At 41.0% G+C, this 25528-nt stretch overlaps 2 protein-coding genes across 4 annotated transcripts; one reads left to right on the top strand and one right to left on the bottom strand.

Annotated features, from left to right (window-relative positions):
* Nucleotides 1-809: 809 nt before the first annotated feature.
* TDG (thymine DNA glycosylase) lies at nt 810-13704 on the top strand. Of its 2 annotated transcripts, none has more exons than XM_081928792.1 (10): nt 810-1075; nt 3336-3478; nt 4627-4835; nt 5834-5903; nt 6303-6438; nt 6524-6606; nt 6697-6791; nt 7049-7220; nt 8427-8555; nt 10044-13704. In XM_081928792.1, the coding sequence occupies exons 2-10, from the start codon at nt 3385-3387 to the stop codon at nt 10178-10180; spliced, it is 1125 nt and encodes a 374-aa protein (XP_081784918.1). In that variant the 5' UTR covers nt 810-1075; nt 3336-3384; the 3' UTR covers nt 10181-13704. The 2 variants fall into 2 exon arrangements, with proteins under 2 accessions (XP_081784918.1, XP_081784917.1); XM_081928791.1 differs by lacking the exon at nt 810-1075 and adding an exon at nt 1102-1257.
* On the bottom strand, nt 10494-25528 carry GLT8D2 (glycosyltransferase 8 domain containing 2). 2 transcript variants are annotated; one of them, XM_081928796.1, is made up of 11 exons: nt 25115-25528; nt 23335-23398; nt 21347-21389; nt 20422-20520; nt 19391-19559; nt 18696-18813; nt 17555-17639; nt 16719-16831; nt 15954-16120; nt 15069-15181; nt 10494-14276 (listed from the first exon to the last, which is right to left on the bottom strand). In XM_081928796.1, the coding sequence occupies exons 3-11, from the start codon at nt 21363-21365 to the stop codon at nt 14104-14106; spliced, it is 1056 nt and encodes a 351-aa protein (XP_081784922.1). In that variant the 5' UTR covers nt 21366-21389; nt 23335-23398; nt 25115-25528; the 3' UTR covers nt 10494-14103. The 2 variants fall into 2 exon arrangements, with proteins under 2 accessions (XP_081784922.1, XP_081784921.1); XM_081928795.1 differs by lacking the exon at nt 23335-23398 and having other exon boundaries at nt 25115-25525.

The following is a 25528-nucleotide window of genomic DNA, read 5'->3' as shown; positions in this document are numbered from 1 at the left end:
CTATATTTGCTATGTCCATGATGAAGTAATAAAATAAAATTGAAATAAAATAAAATTTTGTATATATGTGTGTGTGTGTGTACTTTTTTTTTTATTCGCAGCATAGGAAGTCTCATGGGAAGTTGTGTTATACAGAGTCAGACCATTGATCCATCAGATGGTCTGTTCTGGCCGGCTGATGCACTGAGCTACGGCAATATTTTATTTTATTACTTTATTGTGTGTGTGTACACACACACACACACACACAATAAAATAAAATTTTGTATATAATAGTTGATGCTTTTGAATTATGGTGCTGGAGGAGACTCTTGAGAGTCCCATGGACTGCAAGAAGATCAAACGTATCCATTCTGAAGGAAATCAGCCCTGAGTGCTCACTGGAAGGACAGATCGTGAAGCTGAGGCTCCAATACTTTGGTCACCTCATGAGAAGAGAAGACTCCCTGGAAAAGACCACTGCGGGAGGCAGTGGAAGACAGGAGTGCCTGGCGTACTCTGGTGCATGGGGTCATGAAGAGTCGGACACGACTAAATGACTAAACAACAACATGTACACACACACACACACACAGTGAAGTAATAAAATGAAATATTGCCGTAGCTCAGTGCATCAGCTCCGCCTGCATAAGGTCCTCCCCCGTTTGGCCCCACATCCCTCTAAAACAGTGTTTCTCAAACTCGGGTCTCCAGCTGTTTTGGGACTACAATTCCCATCATCCCTGACCACTGGTTTTGCTAGCTAAGGATGATGGGAGTTGTAGTCCAAAAGCAGCTGGTGAACCAAGTTTGGGAAACACTGCTCTAGCAAACCCGGGCAGGGCTGCGAGAGAGAACCCAGCCTGACACCCGCGGTTCCGGAGCGCTGCTACCCTTCAGACCAGGCGACGCCGAGCCACGTCGGCCAACGGTGCAAAGGCAAGCTTCCTACGTCGCTGAAATCGTAGCCCCCCCGTTTCTCCATCCCGGATTTCTACGGTAGGCCGCGCCGCGTGTCAGTCTACCCTTTTCCTGTCTCTGTGGGCCGGCCAGCCCACGCCGGCGTCGCGGAACCAGAGAGAGTCGGCGGCAGAAGGTACAGCGCGCGAGCTGTGGGGGGAGGGGGAGGGGCCTTGACGGGGGTCGCGGGGTATTGGAGGTTGGGCTCGGCTGGCGCTGACTAGGCCTCGAGTTCTCGCCGGGCCTTCGCTAGCTGGGGAGGTGGGCGTCGGGGAGACGCCAGCGCTCGGGAATGGAGGCCGAGGAGCCCGGCCCCAGGTAGATGGGGCGGAAGGAGGCCGGGGGCGGGCAGGAGGGGCTTCCAAGGCCCTCTGGGGCCGGAGGGGACCGTGGGCGCCTCCCCTCCTGCCGTGGAGGAGGCTGCGGCGAGCACAAAAGGCTTCCAGGCCAGGGTCTCTTGCCACAGGCAGGCCAAGGCCTGAGCCCGGAATGGGAAGGTGGAGAGGGGAGTGAGCGAGGCTCTGGGTCGCCTCTGTATTGTTATCTATAATGCGTGTTTATATTACTGATACATAGGCAGATGCACACAGGGTGGAGGGCTGCATCTCTCTCTCTCTCTCTCTCTCTCTCTCTCTCTCTCTCTCTCTCACACACACACACACACACACACACACACACACACAATTATATATACTTACTAGCACATGTGTAATATTGGAGTAAGATCTGTTAGGTACGCTCACAGTACACATTTTACTGTCATGACTCCCCTGTATGTGTGTGTGTATTTATTGTTGTTGATTGCAATTTTTAAAAATGATTCTCATGCACCTTGCCCTGAGATCCTTTGCTTATAGGGTGGGTTATAAATATTTACAAACACACATATATACTTATTGGTTGGTGTCCATCTGTCTCGGGAGACAATGGAGGAGTGAAGGCAAATTGTTGGAAGGCAGAGACTGATATGAGAGAGACATGTTTTGTGCATATACATGTGCACATACATACATAGCTGCTAGCAGAGTGGGTGGGCGGGTGGGTGGGCTTGGCATGATTCATATTATCAAAAAGTGCCCATACATAGAAAACTTGTGTGTCAGCAAGAGGCTTGAAGTCTCTGGCTTCTAATTTTTCTACAAGTAAGGGCACAGGACTGGTGTAATTTAAGAGTGTGTAGTGAAGTGATCTTCCACCTGCAGTGTGAAATGGTACAATCCAGAAACAGGCTTACCAACTTGAAGCAGTTCATGTGGAACTAGGCCTCCATGAAATGTGTATTCAAAACTCTTCCTATTACCTTGGAAAGCAATTATCCTTTCTACGGGTGTGTATTCAGGATCAAATAATGAGGATGAGTTGCTTCTTTATGCTAGTTGTAAAGTGGTGAAAGGATGGTTTTTCCTTGCCCGCTTTCAATTACACTTAAGGTGGAAACTAACTTGCCTTAATAAGTATAAGGGTAGAGCTGAGGATTCTAGTTGTTTCTCCTTTTTTATAGTACAACAGCAATGGTCCAGTTCAGATACTCTTAAAATAATCGGCATATGGGACATGTCTATGAACTCAACTGCAGATAGGAACTAGTATCTGACCCATGACAGCAGGTTTTCCCAGCAGCAGTTTGCATGAGCATATTGGTACCTTTTAAAAAAATTTATTTGCAGCATAGGTAGTCTCATGGGAAGCTGTGTTATACTGACTCAGACCATTGATACATCTGATGGTCTGTTCTGGCCGGCAGCTGCTCTCTTTGGCTGGGACTTTTCCAACCAAATCTGGAGGTGCTGGGGACTGAGTCCTGGGGCTTTCTGCATGCAAGGCAAATGCCCTGCCTCTGCTCTACAGTCTTTCTTTCAGTGAATTGGTGTCAGTGAAAGTGGTTCCTTTCAGTGTGTGTTGTAACTTCTTTTACTCTGCTTGTAGGGTTTTTCAGTGCTTGAACCAGGTTAGCATGTTGTGTTGGGACACATTGACTTGATTAGCAGTTGACAGTATTTTGTGCTTTCCCAAATCATGCAAACAGGAAACATAACTCCAAATCGTTTGTCTTTAAATTAGACTTTGAGAATCAACCCTGTTATCACTCTGATCATATATTTAACAAACAAAAAGCAAGCACAACTATTCATGGGTAACTTGGGATACTTCCAGAATGGAGGTTAATAGAATAGATATCACAAATGGGCTGTTGGCAACATTTTTTAAAAAAATTAATTGGATTTTTCTTGGAAAGAAATACGGTATTATATAAGATGAGAATTGTTGCCAAACATGGAAGAAATCCATCAGACTCGTCTTGAAAATGCATGTCAAATACTACTTGAAATTTTGTTCCAAATTTATAATTTGAAATGGTATTAAATTTAACCTTTTTAAATTATTATTTTTTAAAGACATTATACTGCCCTTCAACCAGCATTTTATCCTTTTCCATTCCATCAAATGATGACTGGAGTTCCAAACATGGAGATGATGAATGAAGAGGAAACACTTCAGGGGCCTTTGGAATCAGACTTTGTTCCAGAACCTGTTCAAGGTGTCTCAATTTTTTCATTGAAATGTTTAAGGAAATATGCAGGAACATATTTCTTTTATAATATCTGAAAACAGTTGGATAGCTTCATTCTTCAGAGTGGTGGTTTTGCTGACCTGAACCAATGCTTATTGTGAAAATGTGCCCTTTTCTTTACAGTTTTAAAATATTGTAGTAAGAGAAAAGAGTGGACACATCTAGCTTGAGCTTGCACATTTTTTTCTAATAACTGATTAAGCAGCAGTTTACATGAACATACTTAACTTGCATTTCTGTTGTATACAGTAAATGGTAAATGTCAAAGTTACAGGAACAAGTTGCATAACCTGTCCATATCATAGTATTCATACATGCATTACATTAATCTCAGATTGTCAGTGCAATCCTTTTTATTCCGTTTTGTAGTTCAGAAACTGATCCCGTCTTTTTTCTGGTTGGCCAGCATGTTGTATTAAAGATTACAAATTTAGTCTCACTTGATTGTTCTACATCAATATTTAAAATAGTAGATTACCAATCCCCTTACAATTCTTGGATATTGTTACTCATTTCTGGATAACATTTAATAATGCAACTTCTTAGTTTGCAACATAACTATATGATTGCTTGCCATGTAGTTACTAAGTTATTTCTTAGGATAATGCACAAAATAAAGTTTTGATGCAATCAAACTTTTCTTGCAACCTTGTGATTTATATAGCAAATTGAATTTATTTGTAAAAGCAGCCTCTAGAACTAAACTTGAATAACCTTAAGATTTCTCAAGTAATTTTTTATTGTGTCCTTTCTCCAGAAATGAGCACTGGGGTCAGTTTTGATGCTCAGAGCTCATTTGCAAGGCATTTTAAAAACCCTCTTTCATGTATACCAGCAGGTTTCTAGTAATATATTTATCTATCCAAAGATAAATATTAACAGCAAGAGCGATCTGATGCTCTTTTCAGGGCAGTAATGGGATGGATAAGTTAGAAAGATGTGGAGTTCTTCCAACTTTCGTTGAGAATATTTGTTGGATGGCATGTTTAGCTGAAAGATATTTTATAAGTTAGAAATAGATTTTTAAATGTAACATTTCACATCATCTCTGATTAAATAGTAGTATTTTGTCATCTCCAAAGACATAATAAAAGTAATTTCCTTTTGTCTTACAGCAACTGTTAAAGGAAGAAAGAGAAAAAACAAAACTTCTGAACCCAAGAAACCTGCTGCTAAAGTTGCCAAATCAAAAGCCAAACAAGAAAAAATCACAGATACTTTTAAAGTCAAAAGGAAAGTAGATCGTTTTAATGGCGTATCTGAAGCTGAATTGTTAACCAAAACTCTTCCTGATATACTGACCTTCAATTTGGATATTGTAATTGTAAGTCAGATGTAAGAAAGTTTTATCTGTAGATAACTGTTTTGCAGCCAGTTCAGTTAGCAACTTTGTAGTAAATCCCAAAAGGGATGTCTGTGTTAGTCTGTTGCAACAATAGCATTCTGTTCTTCCCTTGTATAGATTTGGGCTCTGTATAGAAATGTTACAAACCTCCTCCTCTTGTATGACCTTTTGGCTCTACAGTTTAATGTTTTTCCCTGGGAGTTTCTCCAGGAGGATAATTTATCATTCCCCCCCTTTTTTTCTTTTTAATTGATAAGAAGAGGGTCATTTGTTGTTTCAAGTGATCATTTTACTAGATTGGCTGGGAACAAAAAGTGATCACTTTCTGATATTTCCTTATTCCCAACAAATAATTGAGGTCTATTTCCACTTTTGCTTTTTCCTTAGCTGTTTTAAAGTATTTTCCCCCGGTTTAGCACAGTGGTTTCCCATTGTCATAAACATTTCAAGTATTTATAACAGATCTGTAAGAGCGGATGAGAGAAGTGATTAACTTTATATTTTCTGGAACGTGAAAGTCGTCTCTGAGATATTTCACATTTTAGTTCCATACCCTGCTTTGCTTCAGCAATTAATAGTGGTAAACAGGTCTTTATTTATTTAAAACATTTGTATCTTGTCATTCCTCAAAAAAAGCTCAAGGTAGCTAACAGAACAAAATCACAACTTAACAATTTTGAAACGTCCTTTGCCAAGAATATGAAAACAGCCAAAACAGAAATAGAAAGCAGCAGCGGTCCTCTCTTACTAGTAGCATTAAAATATATTCAAAGAAAATAGAGATAGTTAAAACCAATGCATTAAAACCATGTTATAAAACCAAACACATAGGAGCATAATGTAAATAGGTGGGCAGGCTCATCCAGGAAAAGGCAGCCCTGTAGATGACCCAGTCCTAAACCATTCAGGGCATAAAAAGTATCCAAAGTTATTCCATGCAACAGATTAGAAGATTTAATTGTTCTTTTGTTTTCTAGATTGGTATAAATCCAGGTTTAATGGCAGCTTACAAAGGCCATCATTACCCAGGACCTGGAAACCACTTCTGTAAGTTCCACCTTCTATGATCTCTTGAAACTTTTAAGAATGCAGTTTTAATTCTGCATTTTCTGATTGTAGAAGGGCTAGAGAAATGAGATCGTGGGCAAGATTTGGCTTTTGCTGGAAGAAGTGTAGTGAATGGCTGCGTGGGTGAAATGTGAGCATGTAGAATAGTGCATATTCAGCATGAATGCTAAAAGGAAAATGCCAAGCGGTGACATAATACAGGAGAAGATCTGTTATCTCACTTCCTTCCAAGAACATCAGAGGCAAATTGTGTGGGAAACACACAATAAGAGAGCCAAAAACGACATGGTGTTCAAGTACTGGTTGCCTGAGCAGTGATAAGAAGTTGACTGCATTGTAACTCAAACTATAAGAATCATATATTTTCTGCCTCCACAGGGAAGTGTCTCTTTTTGTCTGGGTTAAGTGAAGAACAGTTGAATCATATGGATGACCACACTTTGCCACATAAATATGGTATCGGGTTTACAAACATGGTGGAAAGGACAACACCAGGGAGCAAGGACCTTTCCAGGTAGGGTCAAGTTGGAATTCCGTAAATAGATCATTGGTATTTCCAGGCCTGTTATATAACTTAATATTTTCCTCCCACTTTTTAGCAAAGAGTTTCGGGAAGGAGGACGGATTCTGGTGCAAAAATTGCAGAAGTATCAACCTAAAATAGCAGTTTTTAATGGAAAATGTGAGCCTTTTATATACAAGATTTCTGCATATTGATTTCACTGGTATTGTATTGTGACTAACAGTCAATTTGTATTTAATTTTACTGTAGGCATTTATGACATTTTCAGCAAAGAGGTTTTTGGAGTAAAGGTTAAAAAGTTGGAATTTGGACTCCAGCCACATAAGGTTCCAGACACAGAAACAGTAAGTTCCTGTCGTGGTTATGAAATAAAAACACAGAATCTTACCATTTGTGGAAGAAGGAATTGATATAAACTTGCACTGATGGAGAAAAAAACACTTCTATTCAAAACTATTATCTTAGAATTTAAGATTTCACTACCTGTGAGTGAGATAATGGAAGTTTTTGAAACAAAGTTTGTGTTTTAAAAATGCTCTACCAGTTTGGAGGCTTCTGATTTAACATTGCCTTCTGTTTTGATATTTTTTCCTTTTTACAGCTTTGCTATGTTATGCCCTCATCCAGTGCAAGATGTGCTCAGTTTCCTCGTGCACAAGATAAAGTTCATTATTACATCAAGCTGAAAGACCTAAGGGATCAGCTGAAGGGTGTCGCGTCAAATGCAGAGGTCCAGGAAGTGCAGTACACATTTGACTTGCAGCTAGCACAAGGTATAGCATATGAACCCAGAATAACCAGGATTTGCTGAAAAGACCTAATTCACATGAGAAAAATAAAGTGGGCCTGGGCAGCTGCTCAGTGCTGTAACTGGAAGACTGCAGTTTTGACCTATTTTAAACAAAAGTGTCCTAAACTTATGCATGATTTCTTCTTTGAAACTATTCCTTAAACAGTTTAACAAGAGAGCAAATAGAAAGTTTTTAATACATTTTGGAGGTCTTATAACTTGTAATTCCTTAAAATTCTATTTTATACTGGATATTATTTAATCATATACAATAAGAATATAATCAGAATATGCCTTCTGAGTAGGATAACAGTGTTATCCTATTGAAAGACTCCTCATATGCTCAAGTCAAGAGTTTGAAATCTGATTTATTTTTCTCTATAAGGTTTTTATTGAGATTTCCCCATAATACAATAAGGTTACAGCTACCTAAGATACAAAACAAGAAAAAGAAGAAAAAGAGAAAGAGGCAACAGAGATAAAGAGAGAGAAGAGAGAGATAAAACAAAGAAAGCAGAAACAGAAACATTAGCAAAAATGACAAAAGAGGGACTTCCAATTTTCAATCTACAGTGCAACCTTGGTTCTTAAACTTAATCCGTTCCAGAAGTCCATTCAACTCCTAAAACCAAGGTGCAGCTTCCGAATGGTGCAGGCACCACAGAAACAATAACCGACAGCTGCATCAGATGTTCAGCTTCTGAAATACATTCCAAAACTGGAACACTCACTTCTGGGTTTTTGGCACTTGGGAGCCGATTTGTTCGTCAACTAAGCCGTTTGAGAACCAAGGTTCCACTGTACTGGTCATGTACAGAAAGAATATAAAATTATTTAAAACCATCGTCAATATGAACTACTATCTACTTCACTGTCTGTTAAACAATATTTCCTCTTAAGTTACAGTGTCTCATAGTCATCATTTCATTTGTTGCATGGAAAGTCCATGATAGGTCCCCTAAATACTGTAATTATTTATAAGTGTTAACCATATTTCTTTTTATTGATTCACACCAACATTACTCCATATTGTATCATACTATTTCTTTCCATCCATGTCCATATTAAGGTCTCTCCACTGTGATCATATATTATATTCCATTTTTGTTTCTCATATATCCACTTGTTCATGTCTGGTTAGAGATTTGATTTCAGCTTTCAATGTATGTGTGTGTGTGTGTTTCTTCAGAGGATGCTAAGAAAATGGCTGTCAAAGAAGAAAAATATGATCCGGGTTATGAAGCAGCTTACGGGGGTGCTTATGGTGAAAAAACAGCCGAGGATGGTGAACCATGTAACTTCCCTTCAAATGGAACAGGTAGAGTATAGGGAATATTTTGTATTCTCTTCATTTGAATCCATGTTCCCTGATGCAGAAGATAATTAGGATTGGTTCTATTAATTTCTTTTGTTTTAGACAAGTGCAACACTGCATTTGGAACTCAATGCAAAAGTATAAACTATTAAGGTGTTATAAAGTAGAAGTCACATTCTGCATTCACATGTAACTTTTTATATCTATTTTTAAAATCCGACATAGAGAATCATGTATAAATCTGTGTAAGTAAAATTCAGCCTCTTCAGTTGCCATATATTTTCTCTGTCTTTCCCTCTCTCAATTTATCACTTGTAAGATAATGATGATAATAATGATGATAAGGAGCAGCGGCCACAGCAGCAGCAGTGCTAATGCCAGAGGATCTAGGGGGACTGTTGGGGGACATGGTAAATTAGTGAGAAATAGCAAATCCAAAATCCAAAAAGTTATTCATGATTATTTGACTTATTTATCATCTTTAGTGAAATAGAATAACAAAATACAAATTTTAAGTGCCAGTTGTGTTTTTTAATTCCATTTATTTTCTATCTTGCTCTTCAGCCCCAAGTGATTCTCATAGTGGCTCACAAATAAAAATGAAACTACAGATACAATAAACAATCATTTATGAAGCAGTGAGCACTAAACCAGATATTAGAACCAGAGCTGCATAAGATCAAAACTGTTTGTTAAAATGCCGTCTAAAAAACAAATAAAAAGTAATGGCACTAACCCAATAATTATTGTCAGCACAATGTGAGACTCCCTTCCAAAGATGGGGCATTTGATGGGCAAATATTTCTCTTCCAGTGGAAAACAGACTGACAGGAATGCCTTGGAAGAAGGCATAGAATTCTTGAAGCACACTTGCTTTCTTATAAAATTGGCTAAAATATGGCCATCTTTAGTTTTTTTTAAATTGTTTTCTTAATGAAATGGATTGAGTAAGTTAGTTGCTTTAAGTTGTACATGTTTAACTTCTTTTTTAAATGAATAACAACTGGCTGGCTTTTGTAGCTGAAAATTTCATGGTGGGGAATGGGTTAGACTCACAGGGGTGCCCACACTTTTTTCAAAGAGGGCCAAATTTGATGAAGTGAATATGTGTGAGGGCCGACCAAAGTTGCTGAGCTTTTTTTTTTTTTTTTTTACAATTTTACCCCAAAGTTGTTGAGCTTTTCTTAGGATTTAACCCCAAAGTTGTTGAGCTTTTTAAAGGATTTTACCCCAGGACATATACTGCCACGGGGACCGGATTAAATCATCCGGCGGGCCGGATTAGGTCCCCAAAACGGACTTTGGACATGTCTGGATTAGCATTTTCCTGAGGTGGCTACCCTCAGCCACCCACCATCTACAGTCAAACAGATGGATGGATGCCCCCTGGTGGGCAAAATCTGTAACCAGCACATTTGGGGAAATGCCTTTTCTTCCTTCAGCCAGAGCACCAACTAAAGGATTAAGTCATTTTGGTTTGTTTTCCTGCAGCAACCAGTGCAGAGTACAGCAGTGGATCTTCCTTTGGAGATGTCCCCAATGGACAGTGGATGACACAATCTTTCACAGATCAGATTCCAGATTTCAGGAATTCTAGACCACAAGAGGAAGAAGGAAGCAATGCTTAAAGGCTGCCTTTTAAGCCAAGCGTAACTTCAGCAGGAGTTTTTTAAAATACAAACGTCAAGAATGGTACCTCAGTTCTCAAACTGAAGCATTTTTAAATAGCATTTTACCTCTTCGTTCTTTCTTATGATAACCATTTGTGTTTGTAGATTTAGACCTATGAATCAGGTCACTTAAAGAAAATGTTTTTTAAGAGATGAGGCTTCCCTGTTTCTTTCTCTTTCTTTCTTATTTTGTATGAGACTTTTGTATTTAAATTGTTCCATAGCTGCAGTTTTAGAAAACTGACTTCTCATTGGTGAAAACTTTTTTTGCTTGTTTTGTTTTAAATCTGTATTTTGTAATGTAGTCTGTGAACGTACCTTTTTAACCTATCCCTTCATGTGTTGGGATATTTCATACGTGTGTTAGTCCATCTAAGGAGAGGGAAAGCTGCTTGTAGATCTAACATTGTTACTGGAAGTGACATAGCAAGTTATTGTCCAGCAAATCTGTTACACACAGTTGTAGGCCTGCCTCTGGTTTGAAGGAGTCTTGCTTTTATGGCAGAAAGTAGTGTGCAGGCATGTATGTACATCATTTGACTACTGCCACTTGAATGTGTGACCTGCCGCCATTGAAAAGCATAAGGGTTGGACCAAATGATCACCAGGTCTATCCTCTGTTACTTTATGGGGGCCAAGCACCTTCATCCTGTTGTTGTTGTTGTTGATTAATATCTGCTGCTATTTCAGCTGGCATTTTCGCTCTCTCCATTTCATTCACCCTCAAGTGATCCCAGTCAATCAGGGATTATATACTGGATGTGGTGACATTACAGTGCTGTGCAGCCGGTCAGATTTGACTGCTTGCTGATGTCACTAAGAGCAAGTGGGTTCCCCTTAGTGTAAGATTTTGAGGATAATCTTGGCCCATAAGGGATTCTAAAATCAACATTTTAACAGCCTTTCACAGGGATCTCTGTAAAACAACTGAAAGTTGTAGCACTTCTTTCAGTTCTGATCTAAGATTATCCTAGCACATGCCTTTGTTCAGTCCTCCCTTTACTACTTTTGGCTCAGCCCTAAAAAGCTTTCCTTGTGAGAAGTGGAAATCCTGCCTCCAGTGTATTGTCTTTGATGGCCCATGATAAACATGCATGTGTGAACAATTCCTTAGTGTGTGAGAGAAAAGTGTGTGTGTAAAGAAGAGAGGTATGAGGAGACTGTGCACATGCTTCTGAGAGTTTAATACCTCAGTCTCATAGCCACTTATCTCAGGAAGATGGAGGGAAATGCTATAACCGCCACATTTTGTGTGTTCCCTTCTGACTGCCCTCTGAAGGTTGAGCTGCTGGTGGGGAATGGCTTGTAGTGTAGATCTTGGAATGGAAAGATATAGTGGTGGGGATTTAGGGCTAGGGAACATGTGGTCATCCAGATGTTTTTGGAATCCAAATCCCATCAACCCCAGGTTGCATGGCCAATGGTCCAGGATGATTGGACTTGTAGCCCAACAATAAATTGAACGGCACATGATCCCCAACCCTGATTTAGTGTTTCAAGAGAACTTTGGCCACAATAGAGAACCACCTTAAGAAGGAAATATGTATGCTCTGTACAGTGGTACCTTGGTTCTCGGACTTAATCTGTTCCGGGAGTCAGTTCAACTCCCCAAACTGTTCAAAAATGAAGGCGTGGCTTCTGATTGGCTGCAGGAGCTTCCTGTACTCAAGCAGAAGCTGCGTCAGACATTCGGCTTCTGAAAAACATTTGCAAACTTTAACACTTACTTCCGGGTTTGCGGCATTCGGGAGCCGATTTGTTCGACAACTAAGCTGCTCGAGAACCAAGGTACCACTGTATAGGCTTTTAAAATACATACATGCCACAGGAGAACAAAAACATTGGAAATGACTGGGGGCAAGAGAGGGTTGATCTGAAGAAGCTTCACCAGAATTCAGCATTTTTCATTTTTAGGAAACATCACATTCCACATCTTGGTGGCCAAAACGATGGTGGTGTGACATTCAGGCAGTTACAAGCCTACCCTAGGAAATGGACATAATTGCCCACCTACAAAACATTTCCTAATGGTTTGGGGCACAATGACATTGCATTGCAGACACAGCACCTGCATATGGAAGATTTCAGTAAGCTTGCCTTGTCCTCCCCTCCTACTCATGGGCACTCATACAGGCAGTGCTACGGTGTTGGGAGAAATGGGAAGTCTCTGTGCATTTCCACAGATCTATTGAGCCCCTTCTCTCCATGCCTTGCAAAAGTTTGGGTATAAGTGAAGGAGATGTGTTCCTTTCCCCTCTAACATTCATTCACACTGCCTTGTATGCACAAGTGAAGGAGGGAGAAAACAGCCTCCGTTTTAGCTCTGTTGGAATTCTTTGCTTGCAAGTTTTGAGCCCACAATGCAAGTAGATCATGCTCATTGTCTTTGGATAAACTTACATTGATGTTGGGAGTGTTTGTTCTGTCTGTGCCCAATATCTTGCTTCCTTCTCCCTTCCCCGCACCTCCTTTTTGTCACAAGTGGGGAAGAGATGGCTTAAAAGTAAAAGCAATAAGAGGATCAAACTGAGGTTTTGATCATCTGCTGATTAGGTGCTTCGGATACTTGAATTATGCGCAAGAACTGTGTCTCCATAATGTGTACATAGTCTAGATCACTATTTAAGTATACCACAAACAGCTGGATTTATTTAAAAATGTCTTGTGTGTGTTTGGATCAGGAACAATGGGTTGAGTGGATCAATTTAAAGTAGATCCATAGCTTGCTAGCAGCTTTGAACCTTATGTAGTGTTTTGACTTGCTGCTCATTGAGAGATAAGCATGTTTGTGATTTCCCTCCAAAATCATGTGCTTTAATCCACAAACACAACATTGTTGTTTTTTAAAAAATAATAAGATTGAGGTGTATATTCCGGTTCTGATCATGTCGGTTAGTTGCTGTGGAAACTTTTCATTATCTGGTCAACAATCTATAAAATGATTCACTTGCAGCACAGTCCTATGCATGTTTATTCAGAATTAAGCCCTCCGGTGTTCAGTGGGATTTACTCCCTAGTAAGTGTGTTCAGGATTACAGCCTTAGGGTTTTTTAGGGTTTTTTTAATGTATCGCTGTTTACATGGACACTTTCTTGCAAGTGCTTGAAGTGCCTTGCATCAGGGATCTGAAACAATTTTTAGTTTTAACAAAGCTATATTGCCACAGGTGGTGGACAGCTCAGTAGTAACTTTAGTTAAGTGTGAAAAGGGAACATCTTACTTAAAAGAGCATCCATTAGAATACCAACAGGTTAATGAAATGTGAATGCACGTCTATTGTCAAACATGGTGCTTTAAAAAATTGTATTGAACACTTCTGATCTGCCAATTTCTTGCAAAAAAACAAACCAGGAATTGTTGCAGTATCTTCTGGTGCTTAATTGTGGCATTGTTTAATAAAAGTCTTAATGCTGAATTGTTTGTGCTGTTGAAAAGAAGAAATGGATAAATTATTTGAAATAAATAAAAGAACGGATGTTTAATTTTGGTTTTAGTTTGACTTCATAATGTATACTTAAGGTAAACCTTATTTTTATTCAAAAAGTGTTACAGTCTGCAAGAAACAGTATTTGGTCTCTCAGCAAGAAACAAACTTTATTTACAGAGTATGACTTAAAATGTAGTCCCTGTTTTTATAAAGTACTTTCCCTAAGCCTAGTAGCCCTAATGGCATGACTTGAAGCTTCCCCAAACTGTGATTGTTTCATCAGGGCCCCAACAAACTCTTCGTTTTGAGCCATGCTTTTAGTTACAGACTTATGCAGCAGCTTTATATGCAACAAAGGAGGTGAACTCGCATCGCAAAATATTGCATAGAGTGAAGTATCTTGTGCATGCTGCAAATGACTGATCCTGATCCTTTAAAAATGTAAATGACAGCATCAGCTATTAGGACGGATCAGTTTAAAAGTTCCTGAAGGATCAGGAACAAACCACTTTTCCCAGAGGTCAGTGTGAACACTAGGGTGATCCCAAGGCTTGTATCTTCCATTCCAGTGAAGTAACTTGGCTTCATGAAGAAAGTGCTCTGAGTACCTGGCATCTGGACTCCAGCCTATAGAGGGGGAAATTAGATAGATTTTTATAGCCCTTACTGGAAAACTCCTCACTCTTTAAACAAAATAGTGTGGCTTTCCTCCAGTCCATCATAAACACTTGCTTAATGCTCTGTCATTTGTGGCACCATCCCATCCATGTCTACTCAGAAGTAAGTCCCATTGAGTTCAGCAGGACTTGCTCCCAGATAAGTGGGCACAGGATTACAGTAAATACTTAACTATGGCTAGTTCACAATCCATAGCTATATTTAAATAATTCCAGAAAGCTGTACATGTGCACCAGGATTTCATCTCCCTACGCATGCCCTGCCCCATTTGTAACAACAGCCTTTGGAGAACAACAGATTTAATTTGCAAAGAAGAAATCTGATGTATGTGCTGTCTCTTATAGTCTGCACAGCTTCAAACTATACAGATAAGGTAAAGGTACCCCTGACCGTTAGGTCCAGTCGCGGACGGCTCTGGGGTTGCACCACTCATCTCGCTTTATAGGCCGAGGGAGCTTCCGGGTCATGTGGCCAGCATTACTAAGCCACTTCTGGCGAACCAGAGCAGCGCACTGAAACACCGTTTACTTTCCTGCCAGAGTGGTACCTATTTATCTACTTGCATTTTGACATGCTTTCGAACTGCTAGGTTGGCAGTAAAAAGGCAAAGGGACCGCTGACCATTAGGTCCAGTCGCGGATAACTCTAGGGTTGCGGTGCTCATACAATATCATTCTAAGGAACCCTTAAAGGCCTTTTGCATTTTTGTTTCAGCTTGCACAGCTCAAGTCTCAAACTTACCTAGATGTCGGATATGCCATAAAGGATTAATATGTGAATATTTCTCATGGAATACAATGAGCATTGGAGAAGTGGCCACACCTCCAGCAAGAGTGCTGCTGTACAGATTTTCTCTGAAAAATATATCGACGGGAATTGAAAGATCTGTTTAGAATACCTTTTCAATGAATAGCAAGGCACAGCACAATTCATTTAGATGAGAAGAGCTTTTGAAATAGTTGTGTAACTGAAGCTTAAGATTCCTTTTCATTTAAGATTGCAAGACTGGAATATTACATGATAGTATAAATGCTATCATAGATAAGCTCTCTGAGCATATTCCTTCCTTCCAAAAGGATGTGCTGAAGTAAAGGAAGCTGATTTAATTTTCTTGCATTTATAAACTGCTTCTCTTCTAACTTGGAACCTGAGTTGTTGCTACAGCCAGCACTGGCCAGACCCAGACCTGCTTAGCTTCAGGAAGCTGGTGACCTCATGTGCCTTTAGACAATACCCTGGGGTGGCTTTAGTCTGTTGCATCATTGACTTGAAAACTGGGTTTTTTGTGATGATACTGAGATTTAAAAAGCAACAACATCAGAATCGATTCAGCCTACAACTTGTATGTAGAGTACCATCCTCCTAGGGTGCATATGAGAAAACTATCACAATGATCACCTTTAATGGTCCATTCAAATACTGAGTGTATCGGTGGCACAAGCATAACACCCAAGCTAGCCTGCTGTGAACACCAAGCAGAGAATTTGCAGTGTGTATGCTAGTCCACACCAGACCCAGGGAGGATATGAGAGACAGAGAGAGAGAGAGAGAGAGAGAGAGAGAGAGAGAGAGAGAGAGAGAGAGAGAGAGAGAGAGAGAGAGAGAGAGAGCACTGTTTATACATACTCTACATTTTTCTGCATCCATTTCTCTAATTGCTTTGTGATTCGTTGGTGCTTCCATTCCGTCATATTTGCAACAATGACACCAGGATTAAAGGAACATGTGCTGGGACTTATGCCAAGATCTCGGATTGTTTGTTTTCGGTAGTCCAGAAACCCCATATAGGTATTCTAGGGGGAAGAACAAAACATGTGATTACTATAAATTAACCTAGATATTCTCAAAAGTTTATATATGTGAGTGGTACTAGCTCATTCCATGTCCCAGGTTTTCAGAGCAGGAGGTGGTAGTGGAGGAAGAGAACAGAAGACATGTTTAGGGACTTGGGGAGGCAAGTTTATTAGCTTGTATTTATTTTTATTTTATTAGGATTTATATCATGGTGGGTCACAAGAGATTGAAAGACAACATTGTGAACATGGAAAATAAAATATAATTGCAGAATCCATTGCTTGATGCTAGTAATAAAGAGTCACATAGGCTATGCAGCCTGAAAGTCAGTTAAATAGCTCGTTCCCATTGTGCTGATAACACCTTGTTCAAGAACCTCTGATTTTCTGCAGGCTTTTTATGGAGCTATCCCAGAAGGTCTGCAGCTTTCTCAGCCTGCCTCCCTCATACCAGTGCAGGACCAGAAATCAAATTTTTCCAATGCCTGCCCCCTCAGGTCCCAGAGATTAATGTGAGGAAGACGTGGGAAGAAATATGAACTCAGGAGAATGAGTCGGGAAATACGTGAGGTTTTTTTGTGCTGCAAGGACTTCTTACCTGCATTCCGATGCTTCTCACAATTTCGTGAGTGGAAGGCAAGTCACAGTCATCCGAAAAAGCTGCCGCATGCCCACGGGCTAGTTTGGTGTCATACAGATCTTGGATGTCACCTAAAGAAAAGCCAGGCCTATTCAGAAGCCCCATAAGTCTGTACTCATTACCATGTTAGCTGTCTTTACTGCTCACCCGTTTCTGATGCAAAAACCTGCTACCCTCGAAGGATTTCAGTGTGTAGCATTCAGGGCCGGCTTTAGCAGATGTGGTGCCAGGGTGCAAATATCCACCCAGCACCCCCAAATTACCATGGATAGTGTTGGGGTGGCTACGGCTGCGCACTGCCAGCCATCGGGGGGCCCAACTCTCCCCCATGCCACTGCAGGAGGAGAGCGATCCCCGCGGAGGCTTGGGAGGGAAGCTGCGCACCCACCAGCCTTATGGTTGGCGGGGCTCAGCTTCCTTCCTAAGCCTCTGTAGGGATCGCTCTCCTCCCAAGAAGGCTTGGGAGGGAAGCTGCATGCCTGCCAGCCTTACGGTTGGCAGGGCGCAGCTGGTGGGCATGTAGGGAAAGGGGAGGCCGATGGCAAAGCTGCACAGCTCCCCCACTTGCTGGTGAGCCCCTGCAAGGCTGCCGCCCTGGCGCAATGCACCACTAAGCCCTATGGGAAAGGCGGCTCTGGTAGCATTACTACCTCTGTTTTCAAAATTTGGGGCACAGGGCTGAGCAAAGGAATCCATTCCAGATCTCATTTTTGGTGATGATAGACCTACAGAATATAGGCTTTGGTTGTGATTTTCAACCTTCTAGGGCTTATTTTTCTGGACAAACAACTTACCTTGCACAATCACATCATCGTCGAGATATATCACTTTTTCATGTTCATGAATAAGCAGAGGGAGGTAAAACCGCACAAAGTTTAGCTGTTGAAATTAAAAAGGGAGTCAGCAAAGTAGAAGACATTCAACATTATATTTCATATGCCCAGTTTAAAATATTCATCATTCAAGCAATATCCTGTTGGGGGTAGAGTGCATTATAATAACACATAATGCATAGGGGTGTGTCTGTGTGTTTTGCTGGTTTAAGTTATAAAAAATAATGTTTATTGGACTCTAAACTGCCTGAAAAACATGAACTCTCCAATCCTCAGTGGTGGAAGGAAAGCAGATCTGGATAACAACCAGCCTTTGTGTTTTCAGAAAGCAAGAGTAGCCATTGTTTCTTTGTCCCAGCATCACTCACAGGTGTGTGATCTGATGAAGGCAGTATGCAGCAGAGATTTAGGGCACTCCCAGTCAATCTTTTTGATATTTCAGGCTGATTTGGTTGCAGGAAGATTGGAGGGGCTTTTCTGGATGAGGTGAGGGTGTGCTCAGTTATGATCTCTGTGTGCACTTGGGCAGAGAGAGGGGGCGGGGCGAGAGAGAGAGAGAGAGAGAGAGAGAGAGAGAGAGAGAGAGAGAGAGAGAGAGAGAGAGAGAGAGAGATGCATGTGCAGTTTGTGTATGTGTGATCTATGTAAGACACAGTGGGAAAGATGCATTTGAGAAGAGAGTGAGGGAGATATGTATGTGTGGCTGTTTATATGTGAAGTGCTTGCATTTGTGAGAGAGACACAGAGATGCATGTGTGTCTGTGGCTTGTATGTGTCCAGGGAGTGTGTGCACGCACACGTGCTGTATGTACAAGAGACCATGACTGTGTATATTTTCCCTGGTCCTGCCTGCTATTATTAGGCAGCAACAGCACTGCCTAATAGTTTTCCACTACCAGGACCAGAAGAACATAGATAACTTCCCACCACAAACAATTAGCTTGTTGGGAAGGGAGCAGCAATAACTGTACTCCTCTCCTTTCGTGTTATGCTATGTGCCCCAGGGCAGACATTTTGCGACTGGTGCCCACAGAAATTTGAAATGTGCCTGCTGGCCCAAAAAGTTTGGAGACCCCCATTCTACGGACGTCTGCATACTCACAGGTTGAAGTAACTCAGGCCGTGCTGCATCTGGCCTCATTTTCCCTTTTAGCACCATGGGGTTGAATTCCACAATTTTAAACCTTATATCTTTCAGCTTGGAATTTTCAATCCACTTTCTAGATGCAAAAGAGAGAGAGAAAAAGGAATATATGACAGAACAGCTTAAGCGATGAGTGTCTTTGCTGCATCCCTTGCTGCTCATTCTATCCCCTTATCCCTGGTCATATTGCCACTCCATTTCTCTACACACGGTACTTTTTCTGCAATATGGTGGAATATGGAATAGTGGGAGAAAATATTACGGGCAATTTCTAAGCCCTTCCAAACTCTGCGCTCCAAATGACATTCTTCAGTCACCTGAAGTGTCCAACGTTTCAGCTTACTGGTGTGACCTTCCATATGGAATTCCAACAGGTCCTGGGATTAAGATATTTGATCTTCCGCCCCTTGCTCAGCTGGCTCACCAGTATACTAAGCTTTAGACATAGTTTTTCCCTGCATTGTCACATACTAGAACGTGAGTTGAGGAAACAGCTCATCGTCTTTTGACTGCTTAGACAGCATCCCAGCAAGACTCCTACTGCTCTGCTTCCACAGCCATTCCCACGTGGGCATCCAAGTTACATGGCTCTTCAGCGGCCGTATCCTAAGCACAGAATTGAGCCCTGTATTTCCCCATCACATTATTTTCACCTGATATGCGGAATGCCATTCTTTAGCCCAACTACGTAGAACAAGACATTGGAATCGGTGTTGCTGTAAATGCTGCTGATTGCTGCTATCGCTGCACCCATTCTGCCTGCAGCAGCACAGATCACCACAGGGATTTCTTCTTCCATTTCCTCAGGGCTCTCCAAATCAACTGGTAAGAATAACAATAAAAAGAGTAACAGCCACCAGCATATGTGTTCTTACATACAATTTATATCGTTCTGCTACAACTAGCACTTTATGGAAGTCCCTTAAAGAGTGGGGTAGAGAGTAGTGTTCGCAGAATAATAGAATTTTAGGGCTGGGAGGGACCCCAAGAGGCATCTAATCTTCCTGCCTGCAATGCAAGAATGTCAGCTAAAGAATCCCTGACAGTGTTGCTGAAAGTCAGTTCTATCTGAGTATCTAAGTTTGTGGAATTCACTGCCCTTGTATATTAGACAGGTGTATTTAGTTTAAGATGCCGCTTTAAAACATTTTTATTTACACAAGGTTACCTTGCCACTTGACCCTGCTTTCTGTTGTTCTGTTCTTTGCTTCTTTATGCTTTTACCTTTAATTTCATATTGATTTTATGCACACCACTTTGATAATATATTTTTTATTGATTTGGTGGTATAGAATGTATGTATGCATAAATAAATCAACAAACAAACAAACAAACAATAAGACAGCCTAAATGAAATTGGCATGTTTATCTCCTAATGTGCCACTTGGGTTTGTTACATTTCGTATACCTGATGTTCCTGGCTGCTGTATTTCCTTCTGATATTGTACCTGCCCTCACACCTATGCAGAAGTCACTTTCTTATCCCATGTAAGAACATCAGTATAAGGAAATATGGCAACAAGGCCTGAAATATTGTCAGCCACCAAGAGCTGAAAAGGGTACAGAAACAATATCAACAGGGAAAGCGACAGAAGCATGGATTCTATTATCCTGTATTACAAACAGAAATTATTCAGTCTTGGCAATGTACAAAAAGAAACAGATTCTAACTATAGGGGCCTACCTGGATCATTCTTGAGCATGGTAGATGGCATCTTGTGAACTTTATTATATAGAATAGCACAGAGAGTCAAAACAAGAAGGAACAGTAGGATCTGATTAACTGAAATGGAAAAGAAGCTGGTTAATAATATATTCACAGCAACAATCCTTAGCACGTTTACTCAGAATTTGATGGGACTTTAGTGTATTTCAGCTGGTCTCGATGAGGTTTACTCCATCGAGTAAACCTTGATAGATTTCCTACATATAATAAAAACGTAAGAGTCTCATCACACTACAGTTTGCTTGGCCAAGGACAGTTGGTGCTGCAAAGTACAATATGACAAGAGGCAGTGGATGAATAGACGAGGCCAGCCATAGAGCGATAGCTATAACAGGCCACAGCAGCACCCCAGCAGCTACCTTGCTCTGCTGGCTCCTGGCTCCTCCACCTGCCGGGCCTGGAGCCCCTGCCCCTGAGCATCCAGACCCCCAGACTTGCCAGTGCTGCTACTAGCTACCTTCTTCCTCACCAGCCAGTTTTGGCTGCCACCAATTTTGAGCATGGGAGTTGGCCACAAATGGCTACTGGCCTGGCAATCTGCTGCTATTGATTAGCGTGAAGAGTCAGCCAGGATGGGGTGGCAGCAGCTGATTCCCAGACTAGCAGATGGCCAATTCTGACCTCCTTCCCTTGCTTCTCCTGCTACTAGGCTGACTCATCATCCCACTTGGAAGCAGCAGCATGAGATGGAAAGGGGAAGGTCTTAGCTCCCTCAGTGTGCTGTTGCAGGTCCTGATACTGAACACCAGATGCTGCTCACTGTTGCCTTGCTGCCAACCTCCCCCCCCCCCCCTACCACTAGCAGGGACTCCTCTACAGACTTCAGTTCCAAACCAGGGATCTAATTATTTAAATAAACTCTCCGCCCCCAAAGGTGTCTTACTTTTTCGTAAGAGAGCCATACGGTCCTTTCTTTTGGTCTCAATCTGTGGTCGAAAGAAGAAACAGGAGACAAAGATGAGAAGGCAAAAATAATCCACATTTAGTATGTACTAAATGTTTAGTATGTACATTTAGTATGTACTAAATTACATTTAGTATAAGTACATTTAGTATGTACTAAATGTTACTGGCTGAAACCCCAATAACGTTAGGTTTTGCCTTTGACTTGAATGGAAAGCATCTTAAATCTACCCAGCAGAGGTAGAGGTGCATTCCAGGAGCAAACTCAATGCATTTAACCCTCTGCCATTAAAAGAAAGGAAAAGAACATAACTTGGTCTTATTCTTCAATAGAGCCACAAATGTGAAGTGGTCCTTTTTGAGAAGATGTAGGAAAGACACGAACATCTTTCTGAGCCCTCACTGTGGTGCAATACCTACCACATCTGCTTTCTTCCAATTCATGCAAGGTTACTCTATATGGGTTGAATCCATTACCCTCACCTGCACAATCTTCTTGTTCCTCTGTTAAATCCCTTAATATAAACCATGGGGCAAAATGGTCCAGCTTATGGCCCGACTATATATACCTGAGCTGTGAGAGTGATACATGGATTTGTTTTGACTTGATATATCTAAACTTGAACCAATTTATTTATTGTCTCTGTATACAGCAAAACCTGAGCTTATGTTAGTCTCAGCCTGAGTCTGAGAACTGTACCATAAGGGGAGCTACAACTTTGAGTGGGGATTCTGAGAATCAGCCACCTTTCTTTTGATAGTTATGCACAGTCAGGTAACCCCTGTATCTGTCATATACCGAGACATGTAGAGGATCTAACTACAGATGCCATATAGCTTGAGGACTGCAATGGCACACTGGATTAACATATCTGAGGCCCAGGAGGTGGGAGAGAGAAACAGTCGCTCCTATAAGGTGTTATAAGAATTTTAAGGTCTTATATATATATAATTTGTTGTTGTTGTTGTTTAGTCGTTTAGTCGTGTCCGACTCTTCGTGACCCCATGGACCAGAGCACGCCAGGCACTTCTGTCTTCCACTGCCTCCCGCAGTTTGGTCAAACTCATGCTTCGAGAACACTATCCAACCATCTTGTCCTCTGTCGTCCCCTTCTCCTTGTGCCCTCCATCTTTCCCAACATCAGGGTCTTTTCCAGGGAGTCTTCTCTTCTCATGAGGTGGCCAAAGTATTGGAGCCTCAGCTTCACGATCTGTCCTTCTAGTGAGCACTCAGGGCTTATTTCCTTAAGAATGGATAGGTTTGATCTTCTTGCAGTCCATGGGACTCTCAAGAGTCTCCTCCAGCACCATAATTCAAAAGCATCAATTCTTTGGCGATCAGCCTTCTTTATGGTCCAGCTCTCACTTCCATACATCGCTACTGACTGGGAAAACCATAGCTTTAACTATACAGAGCTTTGTCGGCAAGGTGATGTCTAATAGATGTTCATAAATGCACCACGCAAACACATACAAATATGTAAACCACATGTCTGAAACCTACAGAAAAGTCCTGAAACCATTTTCTTTCTCCCAAAATGACCTCAAATACTTCTCTGCAAGGTTGATGGAAATGGGAAATCTTCCCATTGTCTCTTTCACAAATCCTGTCTAAAGGGCACATTTAAGATATGTGTAGACCTGTGATCTGGATTCAGGAATTGAGTAGTTATCATAACAAAAGAGTGGTCAGGATGCCCAGATAATCCAATCAGGTAACCTGGCAGACAGGAAGAAACAATACACCCAGATTTCTGCCCCTTCTCTGATATATTAAGGGGGTGGTCTTGGGCCACACCCCTTCTGTGATGTATGTATGATGTTTCTGGGGGTGGTCTTGGACTCCAGGGCAGGCAATTTTAAATGTATATATAAGGGCTTGCGCGCATGGTTTGGGGTCCCTCCTCCCCCTCCTGTGTGTGTGTGGGAGCACCCTGTTGCAACAGCTTTAATAAAGATCAGGCTTACCAGCCGCTTTGCTTCTCAATACTCTCTGGTTGGTCTCTGTTATTTTCTCCTACCGATAGAGAACCTACAAAAGGATGGGCTCTTAAGGGAAAAGAGCAGTTTTTCTCTCATAACAAAGGCAAAAGTCCCCCAGAGAACAACTCCCCAGAGAACATCTTCTCTAAGGCTGGACCCCCACATAGTTCCATTTAATTCTTTCAACTCTATCCTTTGCCTCTAGCAACCACTCACTTTAACTAAGTTCTGTAAAGGAAAAAAAACATGGGGGGATCATGAAAGGCCTTCACAAGACTGAATAATGCCATCTATGCTTATAGAGGCCTGTAGTTGTGAATCTCAGCTTTGTGTCTTATCTACAGAGTAGGTGCTTTGGAAGAACTGTGCTTGGAAATAATTGCTTGGGTCTGTGTTTACATTGATTTCAGCTATTTAACCAGCATCAGATTCAGCCACCATTTAAAGGAAATAAAAAAATTACTCAGAGATGACATTACTTGCCACAGCTCTAGCCATAAAAGTATGTATTTTTAAAATAATTCTCATTTGGAAAGTTTTTTATGATCCTATATTTTCTTTTCTATAATAAGATGATATTGTCTCTTATGGTGATTCATCGGTACTGTAATTACATGTTCCCCAAATCTGTAGAGAATTTTTCCCTGAAATATTGCAGAAGGAAAAATTAAGCTTTCTGTTACAAGGAACTTATCAGTTCACAAATTAGAAGGTAGCATTTCCTTTTGCAGTGAAGGCCCCCAGCTTTACCCCAAAATATCTGGAATCCATTTCAGACAATTGTGGTGATTCTTAGTTTTAAGGGCATAATTTCATTCTGACATGAATCTCCCTATTTTTAATTTAATCAATAATGCTTACTTTTTTTTAGTTGTTTTAGTAAAAACAAAAACAATATATGTTAGCCTTATCTGGATTTTAAATCTTTTATTTTGTTCTATTTTTGTAAATTCTATTTTTTTTCTGACTCTCTCTCTTTCTCTCTTTGTCTCTCTCTCTCTCTCTCTCTCTCACACACACACACACACACACACACACACACACACAGAGAGAGAGAGAGAGAGAGAGAGAGAGAGAGAGAGAGAGAGAGAGAGAGAGAGATATGAAGTAATTCTCATGGGGGTTGTCCAAAAAGAAAGGATAGAATAATTTGGGAGGGTTTGCTCAGCACCAGAATAAACAAATAAATCCCCGTGTGGAGAGATCCCTGTGTAGAACAGTGCTCTCAGAACTGCATACACAACCAGGTTTCAGTAACATGCACAAAGAACTAACTCATTTTGATCCAAGAAAATATCATATATCTGAAACCTCTTTTTTGGCACGAAAGAAACATGCATTTTCCATTTTCAGGCACGTAAATTCTACTCAATAATTACTGTAAGTAAATAAAACATCGCTGGTGTCCCAAACCATCCTCAGTCATTGAAGCTACAAGTGTTTTCGCACAAAACAACCTTAATCTGTGTAATTTGCACCAGATTCTAAAATCTAGGATCTGAACTTTAGCAGACCCATAGTAAAAAACACAGCGCTATTTGTTTAATATGTGTAGTGGGGGGCAGGAGTTTTCATTTTTGGAAAATGAGATCATGTCAGCTCACTGCTTTTAATACATTTACTGGAACACTTGGGAAATGGTTACTGAATATTGACGATCTCCAGACACAATTGCAAGATCGTATGACAAAACTAGAGAGTGCAGCGAGGGAGCAGAAACGGAAATTGGGACTGCCATAATTTCCTGCAGAATTAAATGTTTTACCTTTCAAAGGCAGCTCGGCAGTAGGGAATTTTCTCCAGAAAGAAATAACTGCAAGGCAAGTTCCCTAGGTAGCTGGATGGTCCAGTGCTGTAAACATTCACTCCAGAAGTTCCCCTTTCATGGGATCGCCGTTGAAATCCTGCAGTCGAGAGTTTTGAAGGTTCTCTGCAGTTCCTGCAAAAGTACTTTGATGGAGAAGTGTCTTTCAAAATTCTTTTGTGGTTGACTTGGGACTGCTTTCTCTTTCCTTCCTTTGCTGCTACGTAGCTATCCAGAATCCAGACCTTGCCCTGCTGGAGTTTATGTGGAGAGAGCCACATAAACTGCTTCCAGATGTGCTGAACGATGCGGCTCCAGAAGTGGCGGACTTTCCTCCTCCCACTCTTGGTTGATCCTCATCGGACAGAAAATTCC

The sequence above is a fragment of the Podarcis melisellensis genome, assembly GCF_964234715.1.
Source record: "Podarcis melisellensis genome assembly, chromosome: 10".
NCBI classification, from domain to species: Eukaryota; Metazoa; Chordata; class Lepidosauria; order Squamata; family Lacertidae; genus Podarcis; species Podarcis melisellensis.
Note: the sequence above shows the minus strand (reverse complement) of the source record. Positions and strands in the feature narration are given on the sequence as shown.